At 40.0% G+C, this 14,476-nt stretch overlaps 1 protein-coding gene across 2 annotated transcripts; it reads right to left on the minus strand.

Annotated features, from left to right (window-relative positions):
- Nucleotides 1-1,434: 1,434 nt before the first annotated feature.
- On the minus strand, nt 1,435-13,797 carry klhl18 (kelch-like family member 18). Of its 2 annotated transcripts, none has more exons than XM_010893266.4 (10): nt 13,050-13,797; nt 11,637-11,767; nt 10,655-10,816; nt 8,933-9,131; nt 7,996-8,156; nt 6,769-6,905; nt 6,074-6,296; nt 5,271-5,375; nt 4,466-4,577; nt 1,435-4,141 (listed from the first exon to the last, which is right to left on the minus strand). In XM_010893266.4, exons 1-10 carry the CDS (start codon nt 13,182-13,184, stop codon nt 3,755-3,757), a joined length of 1,752 nt encoding a protein of 583 aa, XP_010891568.1. In that variant the 5' UTR covers nt 13,185-13,797; the 3' UTR covers nt 1,435-3,754. The 2 variants fall into 2 exon arrangements, with proteins under 2 accessions (XP_010891568.1, XP_010891576.1); XM_010893274.4 differs by having other exon boundaries at nt 10,676-10,816; nt 13,050-13,795.
- Nucleotides 13,798-14,476: the final 679 nt, after the last annotated feature.

Raw genomic sequence — 14,476 nt, forward strand, 5'->3', positions numbered from 1 at the left:
GCAGCCGTTCTGCTGTGACAGTGTGCACAGTGTCTCCCAGCTCAGCCATGGAAGAATGACTCCTTGAGAGTTGATCTTGATTTCATGTTGTAGCACAATGAAATGTGGAAAAGGATGAATACTTTCAAGAGCCATTGTAGGTACAATGTTAAGATTGTCACAAATCCTGTGAGCTGTGGTGGCTATTTAAAAAAAGTGTTTTTTTATATGTATAACAGGCACAATAACCAGCCACAGAGGAAGACTGAGGTACCCAGCGAATAATATGATTTTGGCCAGACATTTTAAATAAGAGATACTTATGTCACTTTTTAACCCAGGTCTGAATAAGGAAAACTGCAATCACTTCTCAAACTGAGAAGATATAGACAAATGGCTACTAAAGCTAGGCCTCCTTTTAATGCCATTGAGAGAAAATTCTAATTACAGGGATCCAAATGTATTAATACCCTTGTCAAATGAGCAATATGATATGCAAAATGATGTATACTAACACACATACTGAAGAGATTTTAACAAGACATTTTAGTTGGAAAACTCAGGAAGAGATCTTAGGGGGAAAAAGTGTTTGAGGGTGATGTCATTGAGGACCTTGGTTGTGGTGGTTCTGCAGTACCTTTATGGAAACCAGACTAGAAGAACTTTGCAACCAAACCAATAAAACAACAGCCACTGTAATTGTATTTACTTCTGTGATTATCCAACTAGGCAGTTTTCCCTCCTGGATCCATCCGTTGGCTACATACTAAAGTTCTTCCTAAACTTATTATGAATAATGTAGTACTTTATGGGCCTGTTTTACAGACACAGATTAAGCCTAGTTTAGGACTAATCTGTGTCTGTCTGTGAAAGTGGCCCTATAAACCTATTTAAGAAGTGGCTCCTGATCAAGTGACCGTTTATTTTATTTATGGGCTCAAATCTTTGAGCTGCAAAGTGGAAGTATCTCACAGGAACTTTTCAAAAGCTAGATTTGTTCAACTGCATAATCAAATGCCAAAAAGAAAAATTAGCAATATCACTTAGCAGAGTTAAACGGATGAAACACATTTTACCACTGCAACTGTAAAATAAAAGTGTTTACACATTTACACTACCACACAACTAGCAACGGCGTTTATTGACACGACCTAGAAAGATAAACCTTTAGCTAGCTAGGTAGTTTTATGTGCAGGAATTGGTTGGATGTGTATCCAAACAACAGGTGCGCGGTGCTGTGGTAAAGCTCAGTCATCCCTAAACCGCTGACTGTTGAAATCCTCAGGAGGAGGTCATCATCCTAAGAAATGGGGAGACAGACGTTAAGGGTTTCTCCCCTCCTGTTTAAGCTTTGGCCACAAATACAAATATTGGACAGGTCAGCAAAACTGTTTGAACAGGATATAAAAGTGAAGCCCAAAGGCCATTTCTTTCCAATTCTGACTTCGTGGTGACTTTTTTTTTGTTTTTACATACACTGAATTGTTTATTTGGTTATTTAGTTTGGAGCTAAATGTCATTGCTAATTTCTTCTGTTTGGCCAATTTAAAAATGCAGTTAAACTGGTAAATGTTATATGAGAAACATAGTCCCAGTACCCACAAGATACTTCAATATTTTCCAGATTCACAGACACAGAGAATAACAAGTAAAAGATGCGGTGACGGAGTAGATACTCCCTGTTTTTTTTTTTTTAACTGGTCTTGGAAGTATTTCCTTAAAACTGTTTATACAAATGTTCTTAATGAAAGCAGACTGAATCCATTAGTGGTGCATTAAAAAGCATTGGAAAGAGAGTGGGGGGGAGGGGCATGATGATTACAACCTAATTTGCAACCATTGTAATCATTTTGAATGCACCACCAATGGATGCAGTCCTATATTCTCCCCAAAAGCAAGACAGATAATCCTGAAATGGTACCAAATAAACCGCTAACCCATTTTTAAAACAGTTTGAAAGAAACATTAACTCCTAGCGTCAAAAAATGTGTACTACCCTTCAAACTTACAATATTTATATACAAACAGTACAGTTAAGAATTTAAAAAAATGCTCCAAGTACATTGTTACAGAAAACACATCAATAAATAAGACTTGTAGTCTGGGACCAAAAGTCTGAGCAGTACAAAATACTGCAAACATAATGAAGTTATGCAAAATATGTACGTAATATATTACCATAACATCTGCAGTAAAAAGCAATTGCAAAACATCAACATTTCAAAAGTTCACAGTAATTACTCCCAAGTAAAATTTGTCAATCGTGACAAAATGCAGCAGATAAAGTCTGACAAACAAGTCTAAAGCAATAGCCACTACATCTCACTGTACAATTAATTTTAAGTTACATTACACAATACCACATTCTTAAAATTGTTTGCCAATTTTGTTGGGACTGGCAAAGCTCCCATACAACGCTACTGCTCCCTAAATAGGCTGCACACAGTCCGCTTTTGTCATTCAATATTTTTGGTAATAAAGCAGCTACATCCTCACTAATTGCATGAGTTCCAGTCTCCTTTGCTTGCCAACAAGTGAAATGTCAGCTAGAGACTAATATTCAGGCAATATTTTGTGTAAATAACAGAAGTCCAGAGTGATTTTGAGTACTGGTACTCAGACTACCTCACTTAAAATCACCCTGGCTCTAGTCTGATTTTAGCAAGTCAGTCAACATTCTCCCATAAATCTCCCATACTAATTCCTATTAAAGGAGGGAATTTAATTTTGTTAAAAAAAATAACATTGGGGGGTTGTCAAGTTACTAAAACAACAAAGTGTTGTTCTTTTTGCTGCATATTATAATGAAAATAACCAGAAGACCAGAAACAGTTCCTTTACCGCATTTTGTTGAGATCCTTCTTGGGCAAATAGTCCCGACAACCTGTGCTCAAGCATTCATCGTGGTGAGTTACATATGGACAATTATTACTACAATAATACTCATTAAGCAAATTCTCCCTATTAAAATAATACATTTCCCAAAACACACAATAATTCACCTAAATGTTGAAACCTGTACCATATTACGAAACCATGATAAGACAGGAAGGTCTGGGAAAAAATGACAAGTCAAATATCAGTACGATGGCAGATACAAATGTGGTTTCCTCTGATTTTGAATAGCAGACTGTCATCTGCTGGAGATTAAAATAGGTCCGGCCGCAGCAATTCTTTTAACAGCTCTATGAAATTGCATCCCAAAATGTATTTATTAATTTATTAATGTCTCTTGAACATTGCCATTATAAACCTTGGTATGTTATTACTATTGGCTAAACCAGACCTAAACCAGACTTAAATGCCAACTTGGGGCATATAAATCTGTCAAACTAATTTACACAAAGCCTAGTTTATTGGAAATGTTGATAAATTAGTCACACTGGCCTGATACTGACCAAGTATCCTGATTTCGGATAATGATGACTATTCTGGCCAGTATTTATATGTAATTTAGACATGATAATTTTTTTGGGACTCGACAAGAAACTGCACCGAAGATCTTATTGATATTTTGTTTTTAACCACTGACATGTTATCATGGTTCATTGATCAGTTATACCATTTAAAGAGGCTATTGTTTGCATTTTTGCCCAAAGTCTGCCTCTCAGGAAAATCTAAAAGTTTCAACTGTGGCACCTGATATACAGAAATATACAGAATTATAACTCTTTCCTGGTAAAAAAAAAAAAAAAAGACATTTGGGAAGTTCTTTTACCCACTCAAATCCATTTAACAAATCTAAATGTCTTTGGGAATTTGGGGAAGGCGGGTGTCACGCTGGCTGAAGTGGTATACAGCCGATCCCCACCCCGCCCTCGTGACAAACCATCGGTGCCATGAATCTCCAGTGGTCGGTCTCCGGGTCATACATCTCCACAGAGCTCAGGTTGGACTGTCCGTCGTAGCCACCTACGGCATAAAGCCTGCCACAGTTCGCCACCAACGAGACTCGGCTGCGCCGTGTGTTCATGGCAACCAGGCGGCTCCACTGGTCTGCCACTGAACTGTACACCTCGGCCCCACTGAGGAACCCGGAGCCGTCGTAACCTCCCGCCACGTAGAGCTGGCTGCCGAGGGCCGCAGCGCTGTGGCGACAGCGCTTGTTCATCATGCCAGCGACGGGGTGCCAAAGACCTGTGTGCTGGTTGTAGTACTCCACCTAGAGGATAGGAGGCGTCATTACAGTCATTAACTGTCAGTTTCTAAAAAAAAAAATGTTTTACTGGTGAAAAACAGACTAGTATAAATTCTACTAGAACACAAAAATTTAAGCCATTAACAACATAAAATTAACGTAATAAAAGCAGTTCTGGGCAATGCCAACTTTGACCTATAAAAAGTGTAGAATGCCAAAAACATCGCTCATGTTTCGAACCACTTATGTACAACTGTAATATTCTTCTTGTCCATCTGCAGTAGGTTGTACTGGTCATCATCCGATGCTCTACAATGTTCCGGGTTTAATGAAAAATGGTACCCTTACCGTATTGAAGATCTGTAAACCGTCATGACCGCCAGACACAAAAATCCGTCCATCAAAAACTGTGACCCCAGCTGCACTGCGACTAGCACTCATCTCTGTCACTACTGTCCACCTGCATAAGAGTAGAATGAAAACCAGACACTAATGAATGCTGATAGATGGACAATACGTATTTCGTACAATTGAGGAAAAAATAATAATATTATACCAGACACTTTAAAGACAACAAAATGCAATGTCTTGGATGCATTTGAAAACTTTTCACATCCTCGATAGATCGGTTGAGTGTAATTAAGTAACAAGGTTTCTCTGTACCTGGTGGATGAAAACATTTACCAGACACTTTTGTTTACTGAATACTTATGTACAGATTTCTACAAACCAATTTTTGCTTTGGTCATTATGCAGTATTTTGTAAAGACTGTCGGCAAAAAATGTATTATGAATTAAGTCTATAACACAACAAAATGTGGAGTAAGTGAAGGGGTCTGAATACTCTCTGACAGTGTGGTATATACACACACACACATACAGAGTAGTGTATCTCTATTTTTGTGGGGACAAGAAAACTAAAGAAATTCCCTAACCTGAATAACTTATTATATAACGTTTGACCTTAAACCTAACCTAAGGAATTTACTTAGTCCTCACCGGGACCAACAAAATGTCCTAATAAGGGCATTTTCTATCCTTGTGAGGAATTCCCGTCCTACTTTGATCTAATGGTGTATCCAGGACCAGGTGGCTTTGAAATTCAGCGGGTCAAAGTGAAGTCATCAATGATAACAGAGGAAATGTGCAGAACCTGTTGGCTTCCGGAGAGTAGCACTCGACGGAGTTAAGGGAGGATTTGCCATCATAGCCTCCACAGACATAGATGTGGCCGTCGACCACCACAGTCCCCATCGCGCTGCATTCGGACAGATGAACAGGGGAGAATGGGAATGAATGATGAGGGGAAAAAATGTGGGGTGGCACACCAATCAACTAGATCAGAAAGCAACCGACCAATGATGCATAAAAACCCTGAATATACAGTGTGTATTTTCCTTTCCTCAGGGTCTATTTGATTCCTGTAAAATGGCATTCAAGCACACCAAGTCAAGTTGTAGGTTACAAAATGTATATGTGGACAATCCTCCTTTAAGCATTTTAGAATGTCTCCCTCAGAGAAACACAACAGAGCCTATGGGGAGCTTATGCCACAATCTGTACCTCTACAAGTAATTGTCTCCACACAGTGTTAACAAGGAATGTGAATATATATATATAACCACTTTTTGACCAGAAACACTTACAGCCATACTCAAAATGGACCCAGTTAGCATACCCCAACAGACCATGTCACATCCATTTCAACATCACTGAAAGATAAACCTGTTGAGTTTCATATGATTTGAAAGTGTTGTCAATCTTTAAGTTTGTTAAAAGTTTTGTTTTGGATGAATTATAATATATATATATATAACAGAGGTCATGCTCTTCTCTTAATTCCTTATTCCCTAGTATCAAATAGCTAATACGAACACTTAAAGTATTTACATTAAAGGGGTTTTATAATTAATACAGCAAAACACTACTGTCCAAAGAACTTAAGGACATTCTTACCTCCGTTGACTGTTCATGCTAGCAACACGTGTCCACGTATCCGTTACTGGGTTATAGACCTCCACTGTGCTTAGCCTTGATTGTCCATCATATCCACCGATGGCGTAAAGTAACCCGTTGACAACTGCAACTCCTACTCGACTTCGGGCTGTACTCATTGGCTGACAGCGTTCCCAGAAATTTCCAATTGGGTCAAATACTTCAACTACATTCAGCGAGTCACCTAGATTGAAAGAAAATAAATGTCTAACATTTTAAATAAAACCGCGAAATGTAGCGTTGTAACAATTCACTTGTGGTTTTGGTTTTTACCTACATTTTCGGCCACAGGTTTGGTGCTAATATGTGGGTTGTTGTGTGGACCAATATAACAATTAAATTACACACATTTCACGACTCCTGGGCTAATTAATTCCAATGATTGTGAAAAACAAAATTTCCGTATGCTTTTATTGCCAACAGAACCGTTTTTTTTCCTCCACTCCGATTATACTATAGAATACTTGAATATGTCCTGTTACCCACTCTGTCTCAACTGTTTCTCTGAACAGGGATTCGATCTTTAAATTACAATAAGGTAATTATGAGTAATTTACCTCAACCACATTACTAGTTAAAATAAGTGCACAAATGATGGCCTTCGTTTTACACTTGTTTAGTATTCAATATCACAATAAATGAGACACAATAAATACCTGCACTATTCAGCCCACCGACCGCATATATCAGCCCTGTGATTGACGTACAGCATCTCTGTCGAGTCTTATAAGCGGGCAGGTGAGGACGACGATGCGGCATGAGGTGAAAATCCTTTGCTTCGTCAACGAGATCCCTGTAGGAAGACACCCAAAAAGACTGGCCATGTATGACAGCAGTTTTATAAGAGAATCACTTGAAATAATTTTTAAAAAGCAGGTACTGATAAAACATGGCACACTTTCTTTATAGACTCTGGATGCTGTGCTAATAATATACTTTATGCTTAATTAACAAATTAAGATAATCATATACAGTGAAGTTTATTAGCAAAAAGTTTTGTTGTTTCAGCTATGTACTCCACTACATTGGATTTTAAATGAAACAGTGACTGAGGTTAAGACTGTCAGTTCTAATTTAAGGATAATCACATCCATAAACCATGAAAGGTGTAGGAAGTACTGCCCCTTTAATACATAGTCCCTCCTATTTTAAAGTAGTAGGACCAATTAACATACTTAATGTGGTCATATTTAGTAATCGGCTGCAAATCCTTTGCATTCGACGACTGTCTGAAGACTGTGACTGACACGCATCTCTAGGCTCCCTGGGAATGCTCTGCAAGGCCGTCTGTAGCCATAGTCAGGCGTTGCATGTTTTAGGGGCCTTTTTGCTTTCAGTCTTATCTTTACCATGTGAAACGCAAACTCAGATTCAGATCAGGTGACTGACTTTGCTAGTCCAGAACATTCCACTTAATGACACATCAGAAAAACTCCTTGGTTGCTTAAGTGGTATGTTTGGACAACCATGAAGAATGCCACCATGTTGATGCCGAAACATTTTACTTTATAAATCACCTGCTGCTGAAGCAGTCTGCAACTTTCAATCTTTGTATCTGCATTCCTTTTTATCATTAAAAGTGATCAATTCTCTAGAGTAGTAAAAATTAAATTAATTTCACTATCAACATAGCATTTTGCAACAGCCTAGCTTGTTTTTCATTGATAATTTTTAAGAATAAAACACTAATCAATACCCACTTTTGGTATGTCTTTGATGTCGAATAAATGTTTTAAAAAAGGTTACTGATGCTCCAATACTGAGCGTTCAATTAAACAACCAAATGTTACACAGAAGAGCAACCAAACATAAAAAACATGAAAGGAAATAGGAAGCGGCGTTGTCGTATATGGGACTGTTTTCATTCGAACTGTGTTGGTCACCTGCATTTGTGGCAACAGCGCACCAGTTCGTCTTGCTGAACACAGTCCGCCAGAAACTGAGGTCGACAAAGGGGCAGACGGGTTTTGGAGAGTAGCTCGGGGAGTCGAGGTTCCCGCTCCTCTCGTTCATGCCGCACCCACGCAAGAACTGCTTCAAACACCTAGCGCAGAATCACCAGACAAAGTTAGAAGGAGGAGGGAAAAGATGGGGCTTTCAAACTTAGCCACAGCGGTTCACATGCGTGGAAACAACGCACTTTGTTAATTAATTAATCTCTAGTGCAAAATCACATGCATTACCTTGGATCCTTATTAAGCCTAAGAAGTACAAGACTGATGCCATAACCTCTCACAGGGATGGCCAACTCTCTTACAGGTGTAGGTAAAACTGCTTTTAATTACTTTAATCCTCACTTAAGGAGCAAACATCACAGTTGGAGACATTGGAGATTTCAGAGTCTTGAGGGAGGAATTATTACCATTTTACAGTCACTTAGCCAGTCGGGTCAATACATTTTCCAGCAAGTCAATAAGCACAAGCACACACTAAGAAATTGTTAAAACAACCACAAATTTCATATTTTGTAATGGATACTTTCGTTTCCAGACATGGAGAAGCTGTGGTTTGAAGTGAAGTGGCCTGTCCATCAGCACAAACATAGTTTTTATTAAATTATTTTTAAAATCTTTCCAACACATTAAAGAGCTTGGACCACAGATAATGTACAGACTTGAACGCAGATCCATTTACTGCTCCCAGAGAAAGGCTTTCATGCTTGTGTTTCACACAAAATTCTAAATGACGGAAATGTCATCTGGGAAAACACACATTCAGTTCAAGTGAAGATTTTACCAAAATATGTGATTTCAAACATGCAAGCTGTAGCACCATCATGTCTGCCTGTCTGATCATCAAATGACAATAAAAGCCCCAGACCTGCTCCTCCGCTTTGATGTTTAGTTCGTCACAGCCCACCAGCTCCAGTAACTCCTCTGCCCGGAGGCCGAGGAACTCTTCAGACAAAGAGACCTCTACAAAGTGCTGGTGGACAAAACTGTTGGCTGCGTCATACAGTGTGGTGCACATCATGGTTTCTGCAAACTGTCGGACTCCCAAACAGTTCTTCGGGTGAAGTCTGGGAATAAATTGACACAGTGTGTAATGGAGAGAGGGGAAAGTTTTAGACTACAGGCAGACCAAGCCACGTCTCATATTTTTCCACATCTGTCAAACTGGCACATGGACATTTTGAATACTGACATTTCTTGTGTTAAAAAGCAATTATTCACAAGAAATTACAATCACAACAACTAGCGATACCCCACCCTACAGGCGCTGAATCAATGGATCAGATTCATCTAGTGATACCCCACCCTACAGGCGCTGAATCAATGGATCAGATTCATCTAGTGATACCCCACCCTACAGGCGCTGAATCAATGGATCAGATTCATCTAGTGATACCCCACCCTACAGGCGCTGAATCAATGGATCAGATTCATCTAGTGATACCCCACCCTACAGGCGCTGAATCAATGGATCAGATTCATCTAGTTATACCCCACCCTACAGGCGCTGAATCAATGGATCAGATTCATCTAGTGATACCCCACCCTACAGGCGCTGAATCAATGGATCAGATTCATCTAGTGATACCCCACCCTACAGGCGCTGAATCAATGGATCAGATTCATCTAGTGATACCCCACCCTACAGGCGCTGAATCAATGGATCAGATTCATCTAGTGATACCCCACCCTACAGGCGCTGAATCAATGGATCAGATTCATCTAGTGATACCCCACCCTACAGGCGCTGAATCAATGGATCAGATTCATCTAGTGATACCCCACCCTACAGGCGCTGAATCAATGGATCAGATTAATCTAGTGATACCCCACCCTACAGGCGCTGAATCAATGGATCAGATTCATCTAGTGATACCCCACCCTACAGGCGCTGAATCAATGGATCAGATTCAACAAATGATACCCCACCCTACAGGCGCTGAATCAATGGATCAGATTAATCTAGTGATACCCCACCCTACAGGCGCTGAATCAATGGATCAGATTCATCTGAATCAATGGAATTTCATTTTTGTGTGCACGCCCACATGATTGGTCACTCAAACGCTTCAGTGAAATGCAAAGGAATGCTGCTAATAAGTTAATAGAAAACCTATATTCACAGTGTAATGGTTGTTACGTCGCAGACACTGCAAATTGCAAGTGCAAAGTATTCAAAAATATTTTGTTAGGGTCAGTCCCTAGATACTATAGGACTTATGATGGGAATATGAGCAACATATCCAGATTAGCACATTTTTGATCTGCCACCCCAGAAAAAGCAGAAGGGGTAATGACAAGATTTTTTGTTTTATTATGTACCTCTCACATGTGTGGGTTGCTGCTAGCAATATTATTAACAATACAAAGAATTAGAATTGAAAAAAGCAATAGTTTTAAGAGACATCCATTAAATGCTAGTAGGAAGGGAAGGCCAGCTATTGGAGCAGAGTCTAAAAGCTTTAAAGGTCTCAGCAGTATAAGCAGACAAAAGCTGAAGTGTGGGTGAAAACTAAACAGTGTTGTTGCTGTCAATCAATAATCAGCAAAAACACGGTACACACGCTCATCAACTAGTGTGCGCACGTACATGTAACGTGTGAGAACACACCTTTCCTGGAGGAAGGAGCAGCAGGCATCCTTGACATTCTGCAGTTGCAGAAAGCTGGCTCCAATCAGCAGGGACTGGACGTTCTGCTGGTCGATGGCCACATGGCCATTATACGCAAAGTTTATCAAAGCTTCAAGTGCGCTACCGAGGAAGAAGAGGAAAGTAGAGCAGAACACGTGAATTAGACAGCAGCACATTGGCCCTGGTCCAGAAACAACCCTAACCCTTCATTAGACCAACACTACTCAACACTCTAACGGATCAAAATCTACAGCAACATTGATGCTCTCCATCTTTAGAAATCTTTTAAAGTCGTGACCACTGGGTGTCTGCTGTCCATAATCCATAACCCGACACCGTTTTACAGCTGACGTTTGCTGTTAATTCCTTTCGACATTCCAGCAAGCTTGCCCAATGATTGAAAACATTGTTTTACTTGGGGGGCAAACAAATAGTAAATCCTGGATCTGGTTTTCATTGGTGTTTTCCTGAAAGTGAATTTGTTGGTCTGGAATCAACTTAATGAGAATTCTACAAGTCGGTAATTCTGTTTAATTTATTTCACTTTTCTGGAACGTGGTTTGAATCACTGGGTGATCAGCCCAAACATTTGTAAAATGACGTCAGAATAGTTTGTTTTCGTCATATGTTGGTCCTTAGAGATCTATTTTGCAGAGCCATGGTCAAGTAGTAACGCTCCATGAACATATACGGCTTCCCGCTTGAGGCGAGGGCCCACCCTTCACTTCTGCCACCACTTCCTACATCTCTTTCACCAACCAGCGCAGTGCTGAACTGATTTTCCCACACTCTAGTAAGACTCTTGGGCGTTAAAGTCTGTCTGTTAACCACACGAAGGTAGTTAGAGCTAGCCTATGTGTGAGAATGACAACTCAGCCACTGAATTCACATAGTTTTATGATGTAGCTGCTTTTTAGTGAACAGACTAAAGTGGTCTTACCTAGGGTCCATCCCCTGCATCACAATCTCATCTTGTTTGCACTCAACCATGTCATTCATAAACATGGCATGGAAGTAAGGAATGGAGGCAGCCAGAACAATCCTGTGGGCACTAAACTTGTGGTCTCCAACCTGAAAGGGCGGTACAGGTGGTTACGTGAGTGATTTAGTCCAGACAATGGTCAAAACTAAATATAGTCAGTACTAAGCCAATGTATGACACATACACTAAGATAGACCAAAGCAATAGCATCAAAGGTGCATAGGTAACTCAACTTCAAGCTAAACTAGGTGCACCTGATGTAGATTTGCATATGACACATTTTTTACAATCAGAACCATGTGATCATTTATCTCCCCTTGGAAACACCAAAAAAAAAACAGCAGTGGCTTATTGTACAGGAACTAGAAAATCAGGCACAGTAGATACTTTATGTACAGGTCTGCAAGATGTAATCTGCAGCTTATCTTATGGTGCTTATTAAAAGGGAACATTAATCACGTGGGGGGGGGGGGGGGTGTACACATTTGCCGTTCCCCTGCCATTGGTCCTTCTGACTACATCAACATTTAATATATGTTGCAGATTTTAGGACAGTCGGCTCGAGGTCTGTGACAATATACGACTGACGTCTAGCTAGGTGACCGTTCATTTGATTCAAGACAGATCTCAGATAACAGTACCATTGCCAATGGTCTCTAATAGGCAAGGCATACTACTACAGAAGCAACTGAGACTACATATCATATTTTTCGAGCAGGCAAATTCAACAACACTAAGCACTGCACACAAAATCAGACTTACATAACAGATAAGCAGTTGAGTTGGCTAAGCCTTTCGTGAGTGACAGGCCAACTACATATAGCTAGACATTACATTAGGGCCAGGAGTGAGTTCCGCAAAACATAAACAGTCAAAAATGACAGTGCTAGTTAGTAGTAAAGATAACGTGCACGTTTTATGTAAACGTACTACAGCTAGTCGTCACTAACGAACAGCTGTACTGTTGTTATCTAACTAAAACTCCCGTTGGCTAAAACTGTACTGTTCCTTCCGTACATGCAGTTCGCTATGTAGCAAGTTGGGTACAGTAACAGAATCGTGGATAAAACTACTATGACAATTTAAAAGAAATGCCTACTGTAGATAGTTAGGTAAATTAACGTTAAACACTGATCTTTGGCCTCGTCTTCTCACGTTAACTTCACAATAACTTAATGCCTTACAGTAGCCAGCCGATGTGCTACATGCAATAACCTAGCTTGATACCTAAGAAGAGCCTCATACAGAATTTAGCCAGCTAGCTAGCAGTCTAACTAGCCAGCTACTACTGTAGCAAGCTAGCTGGCTATTTTCTTCAAAGTAGCTAAGGATAAGTGCGCTTAGCTACTACTAGGCTAACTTCACACCTACCTTTAGGGTGACATCACAGAGTTTCCCTTGCCTTCTGATCTCCTCCATAACAGCATATCCACGACCTGGTAAATCGTGGACTGAAAAATGCATCAAATCCTCCAGTTCTTCATATATCATATCACCCATCGTCATTGAGAAAAAGAACGAATTTTGAAAACGCCTAATAATCAGAAATTGACCGACACGAGACACCGTAGTCTGACAGCATCAACACTAGTCCACTTGTGTCACTATTTCGTCCCAAATATGGAATAAAAAGCTGTAAATTAACAATTACGATATTTATTTTACAGAAAAAAGGTTGTCACATGGATTCTTGACTGACATAAATAACTATTAATTGTCAGTATGTGTAACTCAATATGGTTCTCAATAGTTTTTGGTATGGGACCCCTTTGCCTGTGGTGAATTCAAATACCCCGTCATAAACAGAAACCAACGCGAGTTGGAATTAGTGCAAATAGGGAGACAGATGTGTCTGTCTATTAGATAATGAATCTGGGGTTAGTGACTCATGTTAGGGACGCCCTCTTTCAGTCTTGTGTACACAACTTGTTTAACAGGGAATTTGGCCCTGGTGATGAAACCGGTTGTTTACACCACCCTCCAAAGAGCCTTGTGATAGAGGGTGATGCAGTTTCCATGCCAAGCTGTGGTGCAACCTGTTGGGATGATCAATGGCACAGCATTCTTTCCGCGATATGAGGTGCAGTGTTTCTGGCCACTCGTTCTGCGGCTCCCGGACCCTGTGGCAAGGACCTGACAACATGTTGTACAAAACAAGACAAATATAAATAGACCATCTTTTTAGACAGCATAGTGCAAACACGCAAGACATGTCTTCCTTGGCTCCTGGTTTGGCAGGGTCGGCATAGTATATGCTGTTCAATGTGTTGATTTTTTTAAATAGCCAGCTAACAGCTGTATCGTGCAGATCATGACCAGGACATATACAATAAATCCAAGGGGTTTGATTTTCAGATGTAAAATTGGCATAAAATGCATTTCATTGATAAGTAGGATGACCACAGTGCTGTCTTCTCTGCCACAGAGGAGCACTGGAACAGGCATACAGATCCCTTTATATGGAGGCACAGAAAAAGCAGCATTCAGGTATTACATATACAAAATGACTTTGAAGTGAGGCTAGAAAATAAACTCTCCAGTAATGATTGCTTCCTTGTTTGAAGATTCATCACAGATTATGTACTACAAACCCTCTTGTTATTGTGGAACAGGCAGTGACAGAAAAATATAACCAGTTCTCTTCATTTCACTATGTTCAACATCACTAAAGCACACACACTTCCTGTCTGTTTCAAATCTTCCGTTATTGCTTCAGTCCCCAAACAACAGGTGTTCTGCACTCACCTGTCATCAATAAAAATGTTTGACCACCTATTTCTGTCCTATCTCAAACGCAT

This window comes from Esox lucius, chromosome 3, assembly GCF_011004845.1.
Source record: "Esox lucius isolate fEsoLuc1 chromosome 3, fEsoLuc1.pri, whole genome shotgun sequence".
NCBI classification, from domain to species: Eukaryota; Metazoa; Chordata; class Actinopteri; order Esociformes; family Esocidae; genus Esox; species Esox lucius.